The 25,750-nt window shown below is 38.0% G+C and overlaps 1 protein-coding gene across 22 annotated transcripts in view; it reads left to right on the top strand.

Moving 5' to 3' along the window:
- The window catches only part of CADPS (calcium dependent secretion activator), a 395,853-nt gene that overhangs the window by 321,757 nt on the left and 48,346 nt on the right, over window positions 1-25,750 (top strand). For all 22 annotated transcript variants that reach the window (XM_075183352.1, XM_075183348.1, XM_075183335.1 and 19 more), the window contains 2 exons: window positions 8,483-8,630; window positions 23,953-24,027. In XM_075183352.1, coding sequence (XP_075039453.1) covers window positions 8,483-8,630; window positions 23,953-24,027 — 223 coding nt within the window. The remainder of the gene's footprint in view (window positions 1-8,482; window positions 8,631-23,952; window positions 24,028-25,750) is intronic.

Here is a 25,750-nt window from a genome sequence, read left to right as displayed (position 1 = left end):
TAATGGTGTGAAATAAATATTTGCAGCATAGATCGGACCACTGTTCTCTTTTATTAAGGGGCCTGCTGGTCCTCAACAGTTTTCTTTTTATATCTATTAAGGTATATTTGATTAGGGTCTGAGCATTCCTGATGCCCAATTACTTGAGAGTCAGGACAAATTTCTGATCTAAAATAGAACGGTCTCTCTACTTTATTATTCCATAACTTATAAAAACCTGAATTTCATTGTTATCCCTGTAGCCCCACCGTCCCATTGTAAGTAACCCCTGAATGAGGAATGATATTTACTGAGAAATGTCATTAATTAGGGTCAAGGGTCAAATGGGATCCTATGGCCGTTTAAGTCAAAATAAAAAATATGCAACTATCACCATAATAATTTATAGTGTGCACCTATAGATCTGCAGTCCCATGAAATATGAACAAATATATATAGATATAATACATAACTGTGGAATTTATCTTTAGCTGTGTTAAAGTAGAAATTAATATATTCTTATTTTACTTTTAAACAAGATTTCAGTGAATTAAAAGTAACTGTATTTTCCCTTTACTGGTTTAGTTATTCATTAATCCAAAGAAATTATTAAATTTAAACCCAGCTGTGATGTATCCTACATATAGGATGGGAACAATAAGGTTGACACACTGCAAATTTTTCTTTTTCTTTTTCCTTTTCATTCCGCCGTGAAAGACTGAATGGTGAAATACTTGTAAACGAACAAGGAACAATTGCTGAAACGTACACCTCCGTTCACAGATGGTGTCTGCAATCTTAGAAGCACCAATAGAAATTAGTGTAATTATTTTAAAATACAGAAATTTGGTGACATTTTATTCCAGTGTATTGTGTTATAATAATAGTGTACCTTTAGCTTCGACCTATTGTTAAGATATAACAGTATTGTTTACTCCGAAGAGTAATACAAGTCAGCATGACAGAATGGCTAGGCACACAGTTACACAGAATGAATGGCGGGTCATGTGAGAGATGATAACATTTTATCAGTGAGAAAATAACACTGGAAATTAAAATGTTATTTCTAAGGGGGCATACCTATGAATTACTGGGCCACATAAAAAATTTTGATGGCTTCTTCAGCCTCACCTCCATTAGGGATCACACAATGGACAACAAAACTAGTTTAAGTGTAGACAAAACCTCGTACTTTGTCCTTGTTCGAAAAGTGTGTTCATTAACGCATCTCAAATTTTTTAGTGTGCTATGTACTTAAATTCTCTTAGCGCTTTATTGTGTTTTACTGAGTGTTATCACTTCTGAACACTTCAGGTGAAGAGAAGCTCAGTAAAGTGAAACAACCATTAGGAGAAACTGTGTGTCCGTTCCATTACATATGTTTGAGCTGTGAGTGTTAAAGCCTGTTTAGTAGGGTTTGAGAATGCACGTTAAGCGCTTTAAAATATCATTCATGTTCCATGTGTAGAGAAGCATCTTCCAGTGCTGATGGTGGGATTTCGTAATGCTTTCTTAATCACTATAGGAGTTATAAAGACTTGGGCCTGATTCATTAAAGCATGCAAACTGAACATAGATTGCATACTTTTAAAACGCATGTAAATTGTGCGCACGCGTGTCCGTATTCAACTTGGAGCGGATAAGAAGATATGTCTCTTGTTAAATACAGGCCCAGGTATGCTCTGGTCTAACAGCCAATACACTGCAAAATACGTCCAACACATATGTGGAATATAAAATCCCAAAAGAATGCACAGAAAAAAATTAGAGTCTTCAATGATTGTCACCTGTTATAAAATAGTCATTAAAAATGACCACCCACCCCCCTCCAAGGCAAACCAGCCCGAATTTGAATAGCACCTGGCTTCACCTTCTCACATATGCGAGGTGGGTGCCAAGGTAATAGTGAACAGTTATAAAATCATTAAGTACTTTTGTAGAACTACAAGTCCCAGCAAGCCATTGCAGCCATGGACTGCTTGGGAATGCTGGCTCTTGTACAACTACAAATGTCAGCATGCCCATGGCTGTCAGAGAATGCTTGAACAAGTAGTTCCACAAAAGCAAAAGTAAAAAAAAACAGAACCACCAAATGTTGTATTATTTTATTTAAAATAAATACAACCTAAACTCTCCATCACTCTTTTACCTCCTTATCAGTTGTCTAAATATATAGTGAATCTTCTTTCTTCTGTCATGAAGTAGTCCAACTGGAATACAAATGAAAACCCCTGAGAGAGCAACCAGCACTTTCTCCCTGTTATAGTGTGAGCAGCATAGCCTGGTATAACACTGTTATAGTGTGAACAGCCTAGCCTGGTATAGCTCAGTTCTAGTGTGACCAGTCTAGCCTAGTATAACTCTGTTATAGTGTGACCAGTCTAGCCTAGTATAACTCTGTTATAGTGTGACCAGTCTAGCCTAGTATAACCCTGTTATAGTGTGACCAGTCTAGCCTGGTATAACTCTGTTATAGTGTGACCAGTCTAGCCTAGTATAACCCTGTTATAGTGTGAGCAGCATAGCCTGGTATAACTCTGTTATAGTGTGACCAATCTAGCCTAGTACAACCCTTTTATAGTGTGACTAGCCTAGCCTGGTATAACCCTTTTATAGTGTGACTAGCCTAGCCTGGTATGGCCCTGTTATAGTGTGACCAGCGTAGCCTTTTTTTGCCTTGTTATAGTGTGACTAGCCTAGCCTGGTATGACCCTGTTATAGTGTGACTAGCCTAGCCTGGTATAACCCTTTTATAGTGTGACTAGCCTAGCCTTGTATGGCCCTGTTATAGTGTGACCAGCGTAGCCTTTTTTAGCCTTGTTATAGTGTGACTAGCCTAGCCTGGTATGACCCTGTTATAGTGTGACCAGCATAGCCTTTTTTAGCCTTGTTATAGTGTGACTAGCCTAGCCTGGTATAGCCCTGTTATAGTGTGACTACCCTAGCCTGGTATAGCCCTGTTATAGTGTGACTAGCCTAGCCTGGTATAACCCTTTTATAGTGTGACTAGCCTAGCCTGGTATGGCCCTGTTATAGTGTGACCAGCGTAGCCTTTTTTAGCCTTGTTATAGTGTGACTAGCCTAGCCTGGTATGACCCTGTTATAGTGTGACCAGCATAGCCTTTTTTAGCCTTGTTATAGTGTGACTAGCCTAGCCTGGTATAGCCCTGTTATAGTGTGACTACCCTAGCCTGGTATAGCCCTGTTATAGTGTGAGCAGCCTAGCCTGGTATAACTCTGTTATAGTGTGACTAGCCTAGCCTGGTATGACCATGTTATAGTGTGACTAGCCTAGCCTGGTATGACACTGTTATAGTGTAACTAGCCTAGCCTGGTATAGTCCTGTTATAGTGTGACCAGGCTAGTCTTTTCTAGCCTTGTTATAGTGTGACTAGCTTAGCCTGGTATGACCCTGTTATAGTGTGACTAGCCTAGCCTGGTATAGCCCTGTTATAGTGTGACTAGCCTAGACTTTTTTAGCCTTGGTATAGTGTGACTAGCCTAGCCTGGTATGACCCTGTTATAGTGTGACTAGCCTAGCCTGGTATGACCCTGTTATAGTGTGACTAGCCTAGCCTGGTATAGCCCTGTTATAGTGTGAGCAGCCTAGACTGGTATAACTCTGTTATAGTGTGACTAGCCTTGCCTGATATGACCCTGTTATAGTGTGACTAGCCTAGCCTGGTATGACCCTGTTATAGCGTGACTAGCCTAGCCTGGTATAGCCCTGTTATAGTGTGACTAGCCTAGCCTGGTATAGCCCTGTTATAGTGTGACTAGCCTAGCCTGGTATAGCCCTGTTATAGTGTGACTAGCCTAGCCTGGTATAGATCTGTTATAGTGTGAGCAGCCTAGACTGGTATAACTCTGTTATAGTGTGCCTAGCCTAGCATAACACTGTTATAGTGTGACTAGCATAGCCTGGTATAACCCTGTTATAGTGTGACTAGCTTAGCCTAGTATAGCCTTGTTACAGTGTTACTAGCCTAGCCTTTTTAGCCTTGTTATAGTGAGATCAAACAGCATAGCCTGGTATTTCCCTGTTATAGTGTGATCAGCCTGGCCTGGCATAACGCTGTTATTGTGTGACCAGCCTAATCTGGTAGAGCTCTGTTATAGTGTGACTAGCCTAGCATGATATAACCCTTTTCTAATGGGACCAGCCTAGCCTGGCATAACACTGTTATAGTGTGACTAGCCCAAACTGGCATAGCCTTGTTATAGTGTGACCAGCCTGGCCTAGTATTACTGTGTTATAATGTGACTAGCCTAGCCTTGTATAGCCTGTTGCTGGTTGCTGCTTTTTCAGGAAGGCCCTACACATGTTGTCCACCTAATTTAGTGATCTGCCCAACCTGGTATTGGCTATTTATTTAAATTGGCATTCTTTTTAAATTAATGAATTTATATATTTCTTTTAAATACAGTAATGATACATGCAGATAGTCATCATCATCATCAGTACATTTCATAATGAGGCTTAGGTAGCCGCAACAGATACACCTCATAAGTGGCGTATCTGGAGATGCAGGTACTCCAAATAGCCCGCACCTCCAGGTGCATGCTACACTTATGTGTGCGCTTCCTTACTGTACATAGCTTGCACATGCACACCCCTGATCTACCTCTTCAGCTATAGGGGGCTGCAAGTGCAAGTTGCGTGTAACTCCTAATTCTGCTGTGTTTTACTGCACAGTTGGGCTTACCTTAAACTGTAAATCAGGCCCAGAGTGTACTTACATGATCACTGTAAGTGATGTAGGTGTGCTCCACAGGGCTTTATCACAAGTCTCTCTTTTTAGAGCTGGTCGCAGAAGCAGACTCAGAAGTGCCTATTTACTAAAATTGCATTTAGGTGCAAAATACCAAAGCAACCAATCCGAGACATGCTTTCATTGTCTAATTTGCTCTAGACAGATAAAAGATAATTTCTCACTGGTTGCTGCGCAATCTTTACGGGTTGGGTACTAAAGTGCGACACAGAAAATGCGGGCAGTTAACCTGTTGACATGAAGATGTCAACAGGCTAAATGCCGACACTTCCATGGTGAGGACAGCTTGAAAATGTCGACAGTGTGATTGTAGACAATCACAATGTCGGCAATGACAATGCCTACATTAAAAGACCAATGCCGACTGTACGTTAAAAAGTCTATGGTTATGCTTTTTGCTTTCAGAATAATTATCTCAGTTTAACATATCATCAAAGTAGTATTAACCTGCTCTGATTCATTCCATGATGCAGCCAGCAGTGCTGTGAGAATATAGTTCTTGAAAAATACTCGGCAGAGGGACTTTGGAAAGCCAATCTTGTCCTTGTACGCTTCCAACTTTATAATGATAGAGGGAATCCCCACAGTGGTATTAGTGTGAGGCACACCTACCCTCTCCACATGCCGAAGCTTAAAGCCCAGTTTGCACTTGATCGATTCCATTTGCACCCTGAGTTTTCTTTGAAGTCATAGGGAGCAGATGGAGCCTTCATTGAGGCAATTAGAGCTCCACAGGAAGCACAAGCCACCAGCTGCTGCCAGGGCTTGTATGTGCCCAGAATTAGCAAAGCACTTTCTAGAGGGTACCTCTGTCAGCAGACACACAGATCAGGCACTTTCTACAGTCTACTAAACTTGCCTACCTGAGTATCTCCCCACGAGGTGTGAAGCCATTAATTGACGTTAAACTGGATAATTTAACTACTGTATGTTGTGATAGTTTCCATCCTGTGTTGCACTTGAGGGTTTCACGTTTATTTATCCTTTTTCTTAAAATAAGAAACATACTAAAGATCAATAAATACATTTAATAAATAAAATGATGACAGTATTGTACATTACAGTGAGCTATTTGTTCTTTTGTTTGCCTATGAGATATACAAATGAATAATTAAATGAGATGTTTACAACTTCTATTTTCAATTTTACAAACATTTTTGCTGATACTTGAATAGAGTTCCATCCAAGTGGAAACAAAAACGTTGTTATTAATGTTTGGCAAACACTTTAATAATAGGACTATAATGATTACACAGTGGAGACAGACATTTTGTGGGTTGAGCCAATATACAAGAGGATGCAGGGTGCTGATTCATGAGGTAAAGCAGACATGACTGAAGCACAAAGGGCCTACTAAATTCATAGGCTGGTTCAGTGCACAAAATGGCTGCCGCCGTTGTTATCTAGCAAGTCATAAAACATATACACACACAGGAATCTGAAACCAGAAAGGAAGGAAAGATTAAATAATTGCTCCTATTCTGTGATATCTCCATACATACAGACATAATCTCGAAGTATCTTTCCCTAAGTCACTGTGAGAAGCACTGCTAAACAGCTTAATATGAAGGGGCAGTGTGGGAAAAGACAGGGGAAATGGTTTAATGTAATATAGTTCAATTATGGCATAGTACTAGTAACTTATATTAACTGAATTTCTCCAAGTCCCTAACAATCAAGATTATAGATAGCATACTTGTATATACACTTACAGACACATAATAATAATAATAATAATAATAATAATAATAATAATAATAATAATAATAATAGTGGGCCTGATTCATTAAGGATCTTAACTTAAGAAACTTCTTATTTATGTCTCATGGACAAAACCATGTTACAATGCAAGGGGTGCAAATTAGTATTCTGTTTGCACATAAGTTAATTACTGACTATTTTTTCATGTAGCACACAAATACTTGATAGCTTATTTGTTCACTGAAATTTAAAGTTGATATTTGTGTACTACATGAAAAAACAGTCAGTATTTATCTTATGTGCAAACAGAATACTAATTTGCACCCCTTGCATTGTAACATGGTTTTGTATTATTATTATTATTATTATTATTATTATTATTATTACACAGAGCTGTACATTGAGGGAATCAAAATACAAATAAACAAATTACAATAATATGAAACAGAAGGAATAACATTTGTAGCTGGTGGTGGGGACAGTGTATGTGGCTACTATTAGACATAAGTATTATCAGCCACCAAAGTTAAAGCACATGGGACTAGTGCAAGTAATGTACACAGAATTCTAGTTATCTCTGGGCGCTACCTTATATATCACAATAGCAATGTACATAGGACTAACATGTCATAAGTCCTTAAATGAAAGTACAGGTCCAAAAAAGTGAATAGTTCATTTTTAGTCCAATCCACAGAATAGATGAATGTGCTTCTTGTGGTGCCAATATTTTCAGTGGTCACTCGCATTCATGGAATAGTATACATGGAAAAAAGTGAAAGAAGGATAGTGCACTAGTGTATTACCTTCAAAATAGAATTTACTCCTTAAATACACTCTAAAAAATCTAAGACATAAATCTCTTAATGCATCAGAACATTAACAAACTAACGCCAGGTAATGGCCGCCTACCAGATATGGCCGATGGAAAAAGGCATATAATAAAGTTCTTTTCCAGACAGTCCACTGGATGTATTTCGAACTTCAAAAGACCACTGTGTCTTTTGAAGTTCGAAACACATGATGCATTCAGAGATGTGTGTTTTATATTTTTTTTAGAGTGTTTTTAACAAATAAATTCAATTTTGAATGTAATACACTATTTCACTATCCTTCTTTCTCTTTTTTTCATGTTATTATTATTATTTTTAACTTATAAGGCGCCACAAAGGGTCTGCAGTGCCATACATTACATATACAGAAAACAGAGACCCAAGACATAACATGATACAGAAAGAACAAAATATATACAAACACAGGTGACAGGGTAAAGCAAATCAGATTATTTCTGGGACAGTTAGTGAAAGGGGTGGTAGAAATCAGCGAGAAGTAGGCCGAAGCTAAAGAAAACAGGGCTAGGGAATCAGGCCAAGAGGAACAGGGGGTGATGGAATAGTAGAAGGAGCACACAAGGAAAGAGGGCCCTGCTCCTGAGAGCTTATATCCTAAAGGAAAGGGGGAGACACAAACAGGGTGGTACTAACTGGAGAGCCAGGACACGGTAGTTAGGAGGAAGACCTGAATAAAGAAATGAGTCTTAAGGGCACGCTTGAAGCCTTTGTGTATACTATTCCATGAATGCGAGTGACCATTGAAAATATTGGCACCACAAGAAGCACATTCATCTATTCTGTGGATTGGACTAAGAATGAACTATTCATTTTTGTGGACCTGTACTTTAATTTATGGATTTATGACATGTTAGTCCTATGTACATTGCCATTGTGGTATATAAGGTAATGCCCAGCGATGTCTATCTACTGCTGATGTTATTTTACAATGGTTTTGATTTGCGGGTGACAACCCTGATTTTCATCTTAGGCAGCCACTGTGTAGGAGCGCTCTAGGTAATACTCCACTTATTGTCTGCAAAGAATTCTAGAACAAAGAATAACTTGATAGACTATAGTACCTGACTTGTTTCCAGTGATGAGCAAATCGATGTTGGAAACATTACTAAATGCATTAAATGCATTGATTCTGTATGGCACAATTGTGATATACTGTATTTGTCTCTCTGTTGTTTTCACCAGAACCAGAATTGCATTTGAGGTGAAGTTGCAGAAAACCAGCCGATCCACAGACTTTCGGGTGCCTCAGTCCATCTGCACCATGTTTAACGTTATGGTTGATGCAAAAGCTCAGTCAATGAAACTCTGCAGCATGGAGATGGGACAAGAGGTAATACTTAATACTAGATTCATTTTGTTGTAACCTTCTAATTAAACCACAGAGGGAGCTATGCTCTTTTCCAGAGATGTCTAAATTGCAATAAGGGTTTTTTATATTAGGCCAAGTCTTCTTAGAATTATGACAAGGCATTAGGAATTCTTGGCATGTGAACAAATATGTATCCATATCTGTCCTTGTACAATTTAGTAGGTGGATTCCTGTTTCCAAGGCATGAGATGACAATATGATCTTTGATTAATAAGCTTGACTCTGTGGCACCACAAAGCAGACAGTAAGCAATATGTAGCAATAATTCTTTATCTGACATGTACATTGCAAAGTACTGAGTACATTGTCTGTGCTGTAAGGTAATCAAGCTAATACCTTATAACAAATATAGGAAACTTCTGTTATGCTAGTTGTTGGGGAACTACAACTCCCAACAAGACCTGCAAACCAGAGGCAAAGTTACCCGCCTGCAGGGGTGTAGGACCCAGGGCGGATGAAGGCGGCAGTTGCCCGTCCGTAATTTCTGTTGGGTGCACAAAGACTGTGGTTTGTCCCCCCATGAACTTCTACACAAAAGCCTTTCTGCTACTTTCTGAAGTCATGGTATCTGTTCTAAACTTGTGAAACTTTTTATATGATAGTATAACTACCAAATATTCTTTAATATAGATTGCCTTAGTATAGATTTAATACAGATTGATTGATTTTGTTTATTTAAAAAAACTCAAGTGTGGCGTTCATAAACATTTAATAAACAACCTATATTGATGATGAACAGCTATTCCCTTTACTTTTACCCTAAATTTCGTGCAGTGCGTCCAGTAACAAACATGAGATATAGCAGTTTAAAGTTATAGCACAGACCATAACCAGTGAGGCAGTGACTATAGGTTTAAAAATACTCCCAATCAAATGAGATTAGGATGTCAAATAAATTTGAATAAAAACTAGGTTACTGACTAGGAAAAATGTACATTTTTAAGATGAACAGTTGAATTGATCTATCTTTCTAACAGCTATTGTCCTAATTGGTAGTTATTATTAATAATAATATTTATTTAATAATGTATAAATACATTATTGCCCAACCCCTGAAACACTGACAAAAATTAACCTAGGATTGGTCTTTGTATATCTACAGTCACTGTTACAACTGTTACTGTTAAAACACAAGAAAAAGGGGCTCCAAGCCCTATAGTAGTCCTTGGCCTTTTGCACCCCAATGAAAATTTTGCCTCCTACGCCCCTGCCAGCCTGTACTTTATGAAATTGCTCCTATCTATTCATTGTTGTCGAACATGTTCATCTAGAAGTCTTTTGTGATGTTTATAAAGAATAACTATGCAAAAGGCATTGTAAAATTGTTTTTTGCAATTGGGCCTTAAAAATCAGCAGAGCATTGACTGAATAGACTAGTTACTAAAGTAATATTAGCTATCAAGAAACGGTTGCTCCTACACAACTGTTTTAGGCAACAATGTTTTTTGTCTTCATGAAGCATTGAAAGACTGTGGATTCCTGACTTATATCTTATTTCATTGATATATATAATTATCAAACAATACATCTCACTTTCATCCGTGTCATTTGTTTCTCTGTTTCACAAGTGACATCTAACGTCTGTCCTTTACGTTTCGCTGACTCCACAGACAATGCGTTTCCTAGATTACCGAGGCCTGTTTGTCTGGCTTACTCTGGCCCCCTGGATGTATATCATTGTGACTTTTGAAGGATGAATTATTGCTATACATTGATGCTATCGTACAGTAATTTGTTCATGTTTACGGTTGTGTGATTCAGTTGTATAGTAATTCTACACTCTCTGAAATGCTGTAATTATGTACAATGCACACCATATCACATTATCTGCTTCCTAGTTCCTTCCTCCAGTCAGAGTATTTAACTGTAACAGGTGTCACCGGAATAGAGGTAAATTAGATAAAATCAAAGTCATCACTAGTAGAAGTATATTCTTTCAAAAACAAAACAATCAATATATGTACTTTATTCCACTTGTCTCACATGGGATGAATAAAAAAAATGTCTTGTGTTAGTAAATGATAGGAATATAGGATAATCTTTTTTTTCCCCAAACTTTACAGATACAGTAAAGAATAACCTTAGAGAGGTCCCTATTTATCTCACGCACTCATAACTTACTCTGAAGAAGCCAAATGTTTAGTTGTGGGAGCATTAGGTTTATATATATATATATATATTATATATAAATAATATATTACAGTAAGCAGCTCCACCGTTGGTAGTCTTAACCCCGATGACTACAAGGGCGACAACAGATAACACAACAGGAATACAGCAAAGGTGTATTTCCCAACAGAATTGTAATCGCGATGACGTCACTTTCAAGCTGCATACTATGTATCCTGCTATTAACCTGGTGATTTAAGGATGCACCGCCTCTACAATGTACTAGGCTTTTTAAACACCATTGTAGAGACAGCGCGTCCTTAAATCACCAGGTTAATAGAAGGAAACATAGTATGCAGCTTGAAAGTGACGTCATCGCTACCTGCCGGCTTCTTCATCCGTCGCCACTACTTAAGGTCTGTGTTCCAAGCTGTCACGATTACAAGTCTGTCGGGGAACACACCTTCGCTGTATTCCTGTCGTCTTATCCGTTGTTGCCCTTACAATCATCGTTTAAACGTACCCAACCCCTCTCCACTGTGGGCTCTCAGAGGTCTATTTATTAATAACTGGCGATAGAGCTGATTTTCTATCTACGCTTATCGCTACCTGGTTAATGTATGCACAGCAGAATTGAAAGGTCAGTCTTAGGCTTGGAGGACAACACTAGGAGAACTTCTAAGGTTGGCCTGACACATTAAGATCCAGTGGTTGAGTGGTTGTTCCCAGTGCTGCCAGTTTGTGTGGTCGTCTTATAAGTGACACACATAATGATGACACCCATCAACTAAACATATTTTTAGCTAGGAACTATTTAGACAGTTTTTCTCGGTCAGTGGTTTATAGAGACTTGTTTAAACTGGCCAATACAATGTCCACATTTATGGATATTTTGGAGGAAATAAGCCCAGGTAGAACCATTAGGAGACTTGATTTATGAGCCCCTTCCCATGGGCACTATTACATCCATGTACCAAGCCAGCTAACGCCAGCAACAAAATTGGTTACTATACATCCAGTTTACACTTAACCTCTTAGTATTGCCAATAGGAGAAGCTTATTGCAGTTTTTTATGACTTAAGACTGTCAACAGTTAAAAGCAAAAGGAAAAGGAAAAAAGTTGATAAGAAGTTACATTGATTTGTGGCTAGTTAAGATGTTTTTCCATACTTCTTAAGTAATCTACGATCAGGCTGCTGAAAATGAGAAAATAATTTTATTCGGGCACATGATTGGCTAGCAGATGTCATGTGCCTCCTTCTCTGTAAGTCAAAACGCACCCTTTAAATTTCCCACAGCCCGATCAGGGTTATATAGAGCGACTGGGCGTTGTGCTTGCATATGTATGCCCATTGGTCCAACTATTAGACCTACAGAAATACAATGTTGCCAGTATGTCAATGCTCTCAGCAAGCTGTCACTCAAATTAGCTGGGAATCAGCCTTACCAACAACCGTGTGGTGTGAAGCTGTTCTGAGGTAATCTAGCATAAGTGCTATAGAAAGCGATAGTTGCTGTGGTATGGTATTTTTAAAGAAAAGCTGAGTTGATAGACACATGAAACACATAGAAATTATCAGTGCATAAGTGACTGTCTCGCACTGAACTATGTTATGAAGCAACTTTGCAAACTACCGGTTTTTAAATTAGTCTAATGTTCTGACCCATTACTATTTGAATGTGAAAAAACATAAACTAAAAGTATATAGCAAAGTTATATTATTTAATATATTGTAGGTGATTAAAACATTATAGTAGCAAAAGTTAAAAGACAGTCTAAAGTATAATTTAGTTATAAAAGAGCTTATAATATAAGCCTTATACTATCGTTAGCAAATATGTAAAATATAATGAAGATAAAGGTGTGACCACAGAGGGGGGGGGAGGAGTTGTACACAGTGTAGACTTCCTGCATGCAAGACTATGCAACAAGTTGGATTGATAAATGTTAAGTATTGGTAGAGTGCTTGTTGTGTTAGCTCAATATTAATCTTGGCAGTGTATGCTTAGTGCACCCATGTAGCAATACATACTAATTATATTTTATATGCAACAATCGAAAGTATTAGTAATATCATATAACTATCTATTTGATGGTGTCCTCAGCACTGGATAGCTAGATTAATAGCTTTAATCGGAATTAGGTGCATTAAATTAAACACAACTTTAAGAATGTATCACTGAAGTCAAATGCATAAACATTTGTTATATATTACAGTAATGTGAAACGATACTGATGGAATTACTTTTATCAACGTAATTTAAATGATGAAAACAGATTGTTTAATACCACCCACAAGACTGAGAATTTGTTTTGCATTGTTTGGAATACAATTTGCATCTCATTATATCTTACTGTTGGAAAGTTTTAACGTCCTCGGAAATTATTTTGAATTTCCATTCATCTTGTAATTCTAACACATCTTCCCACTGATTTTTTAAAAGAGCCTGTTACCTACACTCAGTGGAGGAAGCTTATTTGAGGGATGAACCAATGAACAATCTACCTTTAAACTGTCAATTGATTTGTGCCATCATTGATGCTTATGGTAGCTACTGAAAACAGCTGAGATCCCCCGCTTCTAGAGGGAGAAGATTTTGGACCCTGGCTAAAGCTTTGGCGGATCCCAGGGTAAAGGGCCCCACCCTTTACCTTGAAGACCATTGCCCTGTAATTAACCTCATGGCTCCAAGGGATAAGGATATTCCTCTTTTGAGGAGTTTCTGAAGTACTGCTCAATTGTGAGCATTTTTTAGTGTTTTTCACATTTTTGAGTGCACTTTTGTTTGTAGAAGACGGTGCCCGGGCTTTCAATAATAAAAAGATATAGGGGTATATTTACTAAACTGCGGGTTTGAAAAAGTGGAGATGTTGTCTATAGCAACCAATCAGATTCTAGCTGTCATTTTGTAGAATGTACTAAATAAATGATAATTAGAATCTGATTGGTTGCTATAGGCAACATCTCCACTTTTTCAAATCCCCAGCTTAGTAAATCATAATAAGTCACTAGTTGCTAGTGAATTGATAGGATCCATTCTCATTCATTTCGGTACATCTTACAAAATGGCAGTCTCCATTCCTCCTGGTTGCTCTTCACTTGTATGTTCTGTGTGGTTAATACTGATATCACAATCAGTCTATCTCTCAAATCTCCGTTAATCCTTGTTCTGCAACATTCTGACATCCTCTGCTGCATAACTGTCACATCATTTTGAGATCTCCTTTCTCACATAAAATCCAACATCTAAAGTTACTTTCATAAAACACATCACCATTAACTACAGAAAAATTTAGAAAATTATGCTGCATATTTTGTACATTAACTTATCAAGTTGAAAATTTACATTGTTCTTTATGGAACATTTTTTCCTTGATACACATGTAGTAATGCCTATTACTTCCAAATTCCCCTTTATTTTATATATTTAAATATTTATCTCTAAGCTATAATTTATAAAGATGTACACCATCCTATCTACAATGCTTTGACATTCCGTTAGTTTGTTAATATTATTATTATCTTTTATTTATAAGTTACAACAACAGATCCACAGTGCCATACATATAAGAACATACAACAAAATTGCAAAATTAGCTAAAAGCAAACAACAAATTCACATAATTACTTAACTAAAACCCCCAGACTTATATAATTACATAAGGGAAACACTAGGAGAGAGGGCTCATGAGACCTTACTTGCTATTTTTCTAGAGAGTTTATTATAATGGATTTATAACACACTTTCAATGGCCTACCCCAGTTTTATTAGCTAATCATTGTTAACTGTCTGAAAATTTTGAAGGATGGGGAAATTCTTTAAATTGTCTGAGGTTGGTGAATATATATCACTGTGCCAGATAACCCTGGTCAGATCATAGGTCCCCTACACTCCAATCAAAATATGTGTAGTTAATTTTATTGCTGATTTTTGTAACTCTATTTTATTTTAAATAATTTATTTTTACATATATTTACATTAATCATGCATCTTCTTTAGAAAAGTAAAAACATATAGAACATTAGCCTCCAATGCATGTGCATTGTGTCTGGTGATTTTTCTGCTTAATTAATTCAATTGTGTTGCAATAGAAACACCAATGCAGTAAAATGGTGTAAGTAAAATTATTTAAATGGAAACATATTTTTATTAATATCCAGTGAAACATATATATGACTAAGGATTAAAATAGATTGAAAATGATTTCTTACATAATTTGAAAAATATACTTATATATATATATATATATATATATATATATATATATATATATATATATATATATATATAGACATATATAGGTGTACATATTCAAGATTATACTTATTTTCCTACATAGAAGCTCCTGATAATATTTGCTGTAGCTTCCAATTTTTTTTATATTTAACTTATAAAAAACATATTCTTAAGTCTAATTTGTTCATAAATAATTTGTTTTAGCAACTGTATAAAATTCTGAAACTTACCTTGCATTTTATTTTCCGTTCAAGCAATCCAATTAATTTGTTTATAGTCTGCACTGCTGGCTATATATATTTTTGTTTCTTGGATTATAATTTACAGATACATAATTACGCAAATAAGCAAAGATCAAGATACATCCTCATTTTCTGTGTTATAATTGTGCCTTTGAAGCTGCAGACAAGAAATGTCTGTTGCATTTATTTTCTTCTGCACAGAAATTCCGGAGGAAGGATTTAATTGAAAATCATCTGTATGATATGCCTGTCAATACATTTCACGCTGTATTATTTTGCACAAGTCTAGTCATTATCATTTTGCTAAAACCCATAATTTATTAACTGTAATCTAACAACCGAGCACACAGCTAAACCTGCACTACTTGACACAGTAGTGAAATGTAGCTCATTCGAAGGAGGCTGCCTAGAGCTACAGAATTCACTGTAAGGTGTGTTCTGTGGGTCTGATCATTGCCGAATTACTTATCCCCACTCTGGAAATGTCTTTTTCCCTTTAGCTCATATGGCGTCCAAGCAGCTAGTTGCAAACACACTGTAATACCACCTGTTGTTTGTATCATTATAATTATTTCAATTCTGAAATTCCTAATTATTGTGTTTTTCATGAATATATTATTGCCGTTTTTACTCCACAATTAGCGATGACAGGTTGTTTGTAAAAACGAAAATAAAAATAAACTTTTCATATGTACATGTCGCAGGAAGTGAGAATTATGCATTACTAGTTAATTAATGCCTTGTGGCGGTCACCTGCTTACATCCTGGGCAAAAATTATTTTGTTTTCTCTAAAATTATACATTCATGTTCATTTGGATAGCAATGTATTTTATAGTTGTACTAGGAAATATTTTTTTCATTTGTTACATTTTTTCTCAACATAGAAGAAAATATGTCTTAATGATTACACCCACAAGGCCTCCAAAAAAATAATTTATTCTGTTCTGGGTGTTTTTGTAGATACACATCAGTTCACTGACATTGGAGGGCGTACAGCTAGAATATCTAAAAGCAAATAGAAAACTCATAGGCTCTGTTTTTGTAGAGATGTATTAGTATTGTGTTAAATGCATTTAACAACGCACCAACTTTTTAAAAGGTATATCTAAAGAGTACACCTGTAGCCTACACACAGTGAAGGCAGCCATCTTGAGTGCAGAACAAATATTCACATCAGATGACAAGCTACAGGGAAATAATGTTTTAAATCAGTGGTTTCCATCCTATTTCGGAGCTATGACACACCTGCGGCCACAGATGACACATAATTCATTTTTGTGACTCAACAGCTAAATAAAATAAATAAATAAAATATTATAGTAAATTAAACAATAATAAATAACTGTTAGTAAAACCAGGGGTAGAACAATGTTTCACCAGGCCCCAAGGCAAAATTTGGGTAGTGGCCCAACGAAGCTGCTCTAGCCTCCAGGGGGCTCTCCTGAGCACATGCATTCCATCGCAAGTCCCCACTTCGCCTGCATCTAGTAATGATCTCTCCCTCTTGTCTCAGTGATACCACTAGTTCCTAGTAACGATCTCTCCCTCTTGTCTCAGTGATGTCACTAGATCCTAGTAATGATCTCTCCCTCTTGTCTCAGTGATGCCACGAGTTCCTAGTAATAACCCCTCCCTCTTGTCTCAGTGATACCACTAGTTCCTAGTAATGATCTCTCCCTCTTGTCTCAGTGATACCACTAGTTCCTAGTAATGACATCTCCCTCTTGTCTCAGTGATGTCACTAGTTCCTAGTAATCACTTCTCCCTCTTGTCTCAGTGATACCACTAGTTCCTAGTAATGATCTCTCCCTCTTGTCTCAGTGATACCACTAGTTCCTAGTAATGATCTCTCCCTCTTGTCTCAGTGATGTCACTAGTTCCTAGTAATGATCTCTCCCTCTTGTCTCAGTGATGTCACTAGTTCCTAGTAATGACCCCTCCCTCTTGTCTCAGTGATGTCACTAGTTCCTAGTAATGATCTCTCCCTCTTGTCTCAGTGATGCCACTAGTTCCTAGTAATGACATCTCCCTCTTGTCTCAGTGATGTCACTAGTTCCTAGTAATGATCTCTCCCTCTTGTCTCAGTGATGTCACTAGTTCCTAGTAATGATCTCTCCCTCTTGTCTCAGTGATGTCACTAGTTCCTAGTAATGATCTCTCCCTCTTGTCTCAGTGATGTCACTAGTTCCTAGTAATGATCTCTCCCTCTTGTCTCAGTGATGCCACTAGTTCCTAGTAATGATCTCTCCCTCTTGTCTCAGTGATGCCACTAGTTCCTAGTAATGATCTCTCCCTCTTGTCTCAGTGATGTCACTAGTTCCTAGTAATGATCTCTCCCTCTTGTCTCAGTGATACCACAAGTTCCTAGTAATGATCTCTCCCTCTTGTCTCAGTGATACCACTAGTTCCTAGTAATGACATCTCCCTCTTGTCTCAGTGATGTCACTAGTTCCTAGTAATCACTTCTCCCTCTTGTCTCAGTGATACCACTAGTTCCTAGTAATGATCTCTCCCTCTTGTCTCAGTGATACCACTAGTTCCTAGTAATGATCTCTCCCTCTTGTCTCAGTGATGTCACTAGTTCCTAGTAATGATCTCTCCCTCTTGTCTCAGTGATGTCACTAGTTCCTAGTAATGACCCCTCCCTCTTGTCTCAGTGATGTCACTAGTTCCTAGTAATGATCTCTCCCTCTTGTCTCAGTGATGTCACTAGTTCCTAGTAATGATCTCTCCCTCTTGTCTCAGTGATACCACAAGTTCCTAGTAATGATCTCTCCCTCTTGTCTCAGTGATACCACTAGTTCCTAGTAATGACATCTCCCTCTTGTCTCAGTGATGTCACTAGTTCCTAGTAATCACTTCTCCCTCTTGTCTCAGTGATACCACTAGTTCCTAGTAATGATCTCTCCCTCTTGTCTCAGTGATACCACTAGTTCCTAGTAATGATCTCTCCCTCTTGTCTCAGTGATACCACTAGTTCCTAGTAACGATCTCTCCCTCTTGTCTCAGTGATGTCACTAGATCCTAGTAATGATCTCTCCCTCTTGTCTCAGTGATGCCACGAGTTCCTAGTAATAACCCCTCCCTCTTGTCTCAGTGATACCACTAGTTCCTAGTAATGATCTCTCCCTCTTGTCTCAGTGATACCACTAGTTCCTAGTAATGACATCTCCCTCTTGTCTCAGTGATGTCACTAGTTCCTAGTAATCACTTCTCCCTCTTGTCTCAGTGATACCACTAGTTCCTAGTAATGATCTCTCCCTCTTGTCTCAGTGATACCACTAGTTCCTAGTAATGATCTCTCCCTCTTGTCTCAGTGATGTCACTAGTTCCTAGTAATGATCTCTCCCTCTTGTCTCAGTGATGTCACTAGTTCCTAGTAATGACCCCTCCCTCTTGTCTCAGTGATGTCACTAGTTCCTAGTAATGATCTCTCCCTCTTGTCTCAGTGATGCCACTAGTTCCTAGTAATGACATCTCCCTCTTGTCTCAGTGATGTCACTAGTTCCTAGTAATGATCTCTCCCTCTTGTCTCAGTGATGTCACTAGTTCCTAGTAATGATCTCTCCCTCTTGTCTCAGTGATGTCACTAGTTCCTAGTAATGATCTCTCCCTCTTGTCTCAGTGATGTCACTAGTTCCTAGTAATGATCTCTCCCTCTTGTCTCAGTGATGCCACTAGTTCCTAGTAATGATCTCTCCCTCTTGTCTCAGTGATGCCACTAGTTCCTAGTAATGATCTCTCCCTCTTGTCTCAGTGATGTCACTAGTTCCTAGTAATGATCTCTCCCTCTTGTCTCAGTGATACCACAAGTTCCTAGTAATGATCTCTCCCTCTTGTCTCAGTGATGTCACTAGTTCCTAGTAATGATCTCTCCCTCTTGTCTCAGTGATGTCACTAGTTCCTAGTAATGATCTCTCCCTCTTGTCTCAGTGATGTCACTAGTTCCTAGTAATGATCTCTCCCTCTTGTCTCAGTGATGTCACTAGTTCCTAGTAATGATCTCTCCCTCTTGTCTCAGTGATGTCACTAGTTCCTAGTAATGATCTCTCCCTCTTGTCTCAGTGATGTCACTAGTTCCTAGTAATGATCTCTCCCTCTTGTCTCAGTGATGTCACTAGTTCCTAGTAATGATCTCTCCCTCTTGTCTCAGTGATGTCACTAGTTCCTAGTAATGATCTCTCCCTCTTGTCTCAGTGATGTCACTAGTTCCTAGTAATGATCTCTCCCTCTTGTCTCAGTGATACCACTAGTTCCTAGTAATGATCTCTCCCTCTTGTCTCAGTGATGTCACTAGTTCCTAGTAATGATCTCTCCCTCTTGTCTCAGTGATGTCACTAGTTCCTAGTAATAACCCCTCCCTCTTGTCTCTGTGATGTTACTAGTTCCTAGTAATAACCCCTCCCTCTTGTCTCAGTGATGTCACTAGTTCCTAGTTATAACCCCTCCCTCTTGTCTCAGTGATGTCACTAGTTCCTAGTTATAACCCCTCCCTCTTGTCTCAGTGATGTCACTAGATCCCAGTAATGATCTCTCCCACTTGTCTCAGTGATTACACTAGTTCCTACTAATAACCCCTCCCTCTTGTCTCAGTGATGTCACTAGTTCCTAGTAATGATCTCTCCCTCTTGTCTCAGTGATACCACTAGTTCCTAGTAATAACCTCTCCCTCTTGTCTCAGTGGTACCACTAGTTCCTAGTAATAACCCCTCCCTCTTGTCTCAGTGATGTCACTAGTTCCTAGTAATGATCTCTCCCTCTTGTCTCAGTGATGCCACTAGTTCCTAGTAATGACATCTCCCTCTTGTCTCAGTGATGTCACTAGTTCCTAGTAATGATCTCTCCCTCTTGTCTCAGTGATGTCACTAGTTCCTAGTAATGATCTCTCCCTCTTGTCTCAGTGATACCACTAGTTCCTAGTAATGATCTCTCCCTCTTGTCTCAGTGATACCACTAGTTCCTAGTAATGACATCTCCCTCTTGTCTCAGTGATGTCACTAGTTCCTAGTAATGACTTCTCCCTCTTGTCTCAGTGATACCACTAGTTCCTAGTAATGATCTCTCCCTCTTGTCTCAGTGATACCACTAGTTCCTAGTAATGACATCTCCCTCTTGTCTCAGTGATGTCACTAGTTCCTAGTAATGACTTCTCCCTCTTGTCTCAGTGATACCACTAGTTCCTAGTAATGATCTCTCCCTCTTGTCTCAGTGATACCACTAGTTCCTAGTAATGACATCTCCCTCTTGTCTCAGTGATGTCACTAGTTCCTAGTAATGACTTCTCCCTCTTGTCTCAGTGATACCACTAGTTCCTAGTAATGATCTCTCCCTCTTGTCTCAGTGATACCACTAGTTCCTAGTAATGATCTCTCCCTCTTGTCTCAGTGATGTCACTAGTTCCTAGTAATGATCTCTCCCTCTTGTCTCAGTGATGTCACTAGTTCCTAGTAATGACCCCTCCCTCTTGTCTCAGTGATGTCACTAGTTCCTAGTAATGATCTCTCCCTCTTGTCTCAGTGATGCCACTAGTTCCTAGTAATGACATCTCCCTCTTGTCTCAGTGATGTCACTAGTTCCTAGTAATGATCTCTCCCTCTTGTCTCAGTGATGTCACTAGTTCCTAGTAATGATCTCTCCCTCTTGTCTCAGTGATGTCACTAGTTCCTAGTAATGATCTCTCCCTCTTGTCTCAGTGATGTCACTAGTTCCTAGTAATGATCTCTCCCTCTTGTCTCAGTGATGCCACTAGTTCCTAGTAATGATCTCTCCCTCTTGTCTCAGTGATGCCACTAGTTCCTAGTAATGATCTCTCCCTCTTGTCTCAGTGATGTCACTAGTTCCTAGTAATGATCTCTCCCTCTTGTCTCAGTGATACCACAAGTTCCTAGTAATGATCTCTCCCTCTTGTCTCAGTGATGTCACTAGTTCCTAGTAATGATCTCTCCCTCTTGTCTCAGTGATGTCACTAGTTCCTAGTAATGATCTCTCCCTCTTGTCTCAGTGATGTCACTAGTTCCTAGTAATGATCTCTCCCTCTTGTCTCAGTGATGTCACTAGTTCCTAGTAATGATCTCTCCCTCTTGTCTCAGTGATGTCACTAGTTCCTAGTAATGATCTCTCCCTCTTGTCTCAGTGATGTCACTAGTTCCTAGTAATGATCTCTCCCTCTTGTCTCAGTGATGTCACTAGTTCCTAGTAATGATCTCTCCCTCTTGTCTCAGTGATGCCACTAGTTCCTAGCAATGATCTCTCCCTCTTGTCTCAGTGATGCCACTAGTTCCTAGTAATGATCTCTCCCTCTTGTCTCAGTGATGTCACTAGTTCCTAGTAATGATCTCTCCCTCTTGTCTCAGTGATACCACTAGTTCCTAGTAATGATCTCTCCCTCTTGTCTCAGTGATGTCACTAGTTCCTAGTAATGATCTCTCCCTCTTGTCTCAGTGATGTCACTAGTTCCTAGTAATGATCTCTCCCTCTTGTCTCAGTGATACCACTAGTTCCTAGTAATGATCTCTCCCTCTTGTCTCAGTGATGTCACTAGTTCCTAGTAATGATCTCTCCCTCTTGTCTCAGTGATGTCACTAGTTCCTAGTAATAACCCCTCCCTCTTGTCTCTGTGATGTTACTAGTTCCTAGTAATAACCCCTCCCTCTTTTCTCAGTGATGTCACTAGTTCCTAGTTATAACCCCTCCCTCTTGTCTCAGTGATGTCACTAGTTCCTAGTTATAACCCCTCCCTCTTGTCTCAGTGATGTCACTAGATCCCAGTAATGATCTCTCCCACTTGTCTCAGTGATTACACTAGTTCCTACTAATAACCCCTCCCTCTTGTCTCAGTGATGTCACTAGTTCCTAGTAATGATCTCTCCCTCTTGTCTCAGTGATACCACTAGTTCCTAGTAATAACCTCTCCCTCTTGTCTCAGTGGTACCACTAGTTCCTAGTAATAACCCCTCCCTCTTGTCTCAGTGATGTCACTAGATCCCAGTAATGATCTCTCCCTCTTTTCTCAGTGATGTCACTAGTTCCTAGTAATAACCCCTCCCTCTTTTCTCAGCGATGTCACTAGTTCCTAGTAATAACCCCTCCCTCTTGTCTCAGTGATGTCACTAGTTCCTAGTAATAACCCCTCCCTCTTGTCTCAGTGATACCACTAGTTCCTAGTAATGATCTCTCCCTCTTGTCTCAGTGATACCACTAGTTCCTAGTAATGACATCTCCCTCTTGTCTCAGTGATGTCACTAGTTCCTAGTAATGATCTCTCCCTCTTGTCTCAGTGATGTCACTAGTTCCTAGTAAATTGATTGGCTGTATTATCCTCAGCTGGCTCAGCTTACAAAATGGCTGCCTCCTCTGTGACTAAATGACAGTACACTTTACTATTTTAGCTTTATTGTGAAGTCTCCTGCTACTTTCATCTTAAACTTGTTTTTTTAGTCTGAAGTTTTCACTAAGGAAAAAATTATAGGGTATATTACTTTATATAAACCTGTTTTTGTAAATTAGACAATCCCATCAATGTGACAAAAGAATAGCATTTTATTTCTGTGTTTGAAAGCGTTTGTGTGCTTGTACAACAAATACATCTATAATAAGTTTAATTATATTTAAATACAGCGTAATATAAAAGAAATGTAATCCTGCATACCGTTCATGTGTTATTATTTGGAAATCATTGTTACATATTTGTTAGATATGAGCAAAATTGCCAAAACTGTTGTGCAAAATATCAACCTTGTTCTGCATTTTGTCATGAAATCTTGCATTGTTTGCCTGCTTGCAGAATTTGGCTTTAAGTATTACCAATCCTACCCCAAGCACACCACACCGGAATGAGTTGACAGCCATCGACCATGCTCTATTCATAGACTATAAATTCTGCGAGATGCGAATTTACACGTACAACACGGTATTCCATGAAATTTTGCTGCAAATCGGTCCATCTCTTCGCCTGCTTTGCCTATGCAACAGGCAAACTTAAATGTCATGCATGTATATACCTTGGACACCGTCTAAAAATCCATGTTCCCATCTTCTGTTTTGATTATTCTTTTTTTATTTTTTACTCATTCTGTTTTTGTTTCATGAATTATTTTGTTTCACCTCCATTGATTTATTTTTTATGTCTCCCGCACCTTCCTCATTATTTCTGTTCCCATCCATCTGAAAGTTTGCTAAACAGTGGGTAAGTGTGTCTAACATTTTCAACTGTAATGTCACCCCTCACTCCCCAATGTATAATTAGCATTTATTTCAGGGTTTTTTCCCTCCCTCCTGTCAACATCCGCATTGTTTTGATTTAATTAGCATTTTAAACAGACATTAATGCAAACACGTGGAAATGAATGTTCAGGGATATATTTTAATTACTCCTTTCTTTAAATATTGTATCATTTTTGTGAACATTGTATATAACAAATTTTATTACATGAAAAGTTACTTGTATAAATGCGTAATGTGTCATTTTTTTTTATTATTATTAATACTGTTTATTTATTCATTCTATGTTACTATGTTTGATGTCTACAAAAAGGATAATCAGGTTAATTAACAGTTTATTTTCACAGCTGATACTTTTAAAATTAAAAGTAACATAGGAATAGTTAGTCCCAAAAGGAGACTGATGATTCCGGTGTCATTGTTTATTCAGTGTTTTAATATTTTGCCTTTTTCGGTCTTATTTTTTTTTTAGCACCAGTATCATTCCAAAATTGATGAGCTAATTGAAGAAACAGTTAAAGAAATGATAACGCTTTTAGTTGCAAAGGTAACTTCAGTCTCAGGTGTCGATTTGTGTAAAGCACATATGTATAACATCATTTTTCGGACTGTAGCAAAAAATATTATTTTACAGATGTCAAAATGTGAAAGATTTCTGAATTGGAAACCTAAGTTTAGAGTGTATTTATGCATTTGTATTTTATTTATTTTGTGTATTTACACTGTTGTGTAGTGTATATATCGATATGTATATAGTTATGTGTTAAAAAAGGGTCCTGCAACAATAATTTATTACATTTGTGAAATGAAAAAATTATTATAGTTTAGTTGGAAAATGCACATATATGTGTTGAGTAAACATGATTGAATAAATCACCTGTAGGGTATGGGTTACACGGGTGTTTAAGAATTACGCCGTTTTGTGGCCAGGAAACCACGGTGTTCCGCTGAGAGGTTATGCTGGCTTAACATGGACTTGAGTGGCCTATGCTGTTCGTCTGCTACACCATAGCAATTCTGCTGTCAGTGTGCAACATGAACGGCTTTGACCGCACTTCCTATTAATTTCCATGTTACATTGAGTAAACATATTTCAGCAAAATCTCTCTTTAGAACATTGCTTTTTCTTGGTCACAAAATTTGGGTTGTGCTAAACATGTGTCCCCGACCTTCGAGTGGAGTACATATATTTCTTTGACTATTTAATTAATACATTTCTCTAACTGGTGATGCTTTAAATCAAATTGTAATGCAGACTGATTTAGATTAGTATAGCTGCAGTCAAATTAATTAGGACTTTGTTACGGCTATTGATCTATGTATTATAAAATTCAAGACAAAAAATTAAGTTTGACTGACATTGCCAAAAATGGCAATTGCCATGTCATACCTAACAAACTGAGGTAGGGCAACATGGTCAAAATTGATCAAATTCATTAGTACGAGAAAAATGATGAGTATGAGTTTGTACAAAGACAATTTAGATTCTTTTTACTTAGCTTCGCTTTAACTGAACTGAAGATTAATAATAAGTTGTCATTTGTGGTGAGTCTATGCCAAGGTTTTGGGGGTGTTGTTTTAGTCCAGTTCTTTGCTATATTTTTATTCACATCTTACAGCTCATAATTGGGTTGGAAATAACCAAAATATCAATGTATAGCTGCTTTCAGAAAGCTGTGCCCTCATGGATGCCGCGAGATGCATGAACTTTTACTATCTTGCTATAAAACTATAATTTCTAAGGTCTATCTATAATATTATGATCATCCAGGAGATGAGTTGTCATATAACAGTCACACATCTTTTGCTGTTCACTGAGGCCTTTACATATTTCTGATTTTGCAAGGCAATGCAGTATCCTGAAACAAAATGAAAGAATTGATGAGCATATATATAATGGTGAGAGAAAATCTGTTAACCCTTTAGACCTGAAACAGGATTCAGTTGTCATATGTAAGTCCCAATAGTAGATAATTTGATTAAACAAATACTGCACAAAAAAAACATTATGTCTATTGAATACATTAATGCAACATTTGCTATGTTTAGTTGAAAAACGTTTACGGAGCGTTAGATTTAGGAACTGGTGGCATCCTAATCTACCAGCAATGGCATCATACAGACATTTTCTGTACATGTTGAACAATCCCACAAATAATTTTTTACTTACTGTGACTCATTACTGTTTATAGAACTGTCACCCTTGGCTGTATTGCATGAACTGCTCACTTCAGGGCTAAGATCATAACATTGGCTAGACGTTTCCAAAA

Source organism: Mixophyes fleayi, chromosome 8, assembly GCF_038048845.1.
Source record: "Mixophyes fleayi isolate aMixFle1 chromosome 8, aMixFle1.hap1, whole genome shotgun sequence".
NCBI lineage: Eukaryota > Metazoa > Chordata > Amphibia > Anura > Limnodynastidae > Mixophyes > Mixophyes fleayi.
Note: the sequence above shows the minus strand (reverse complement) of the source record. Positions and strands in the feature narration are given on the sequence as shown.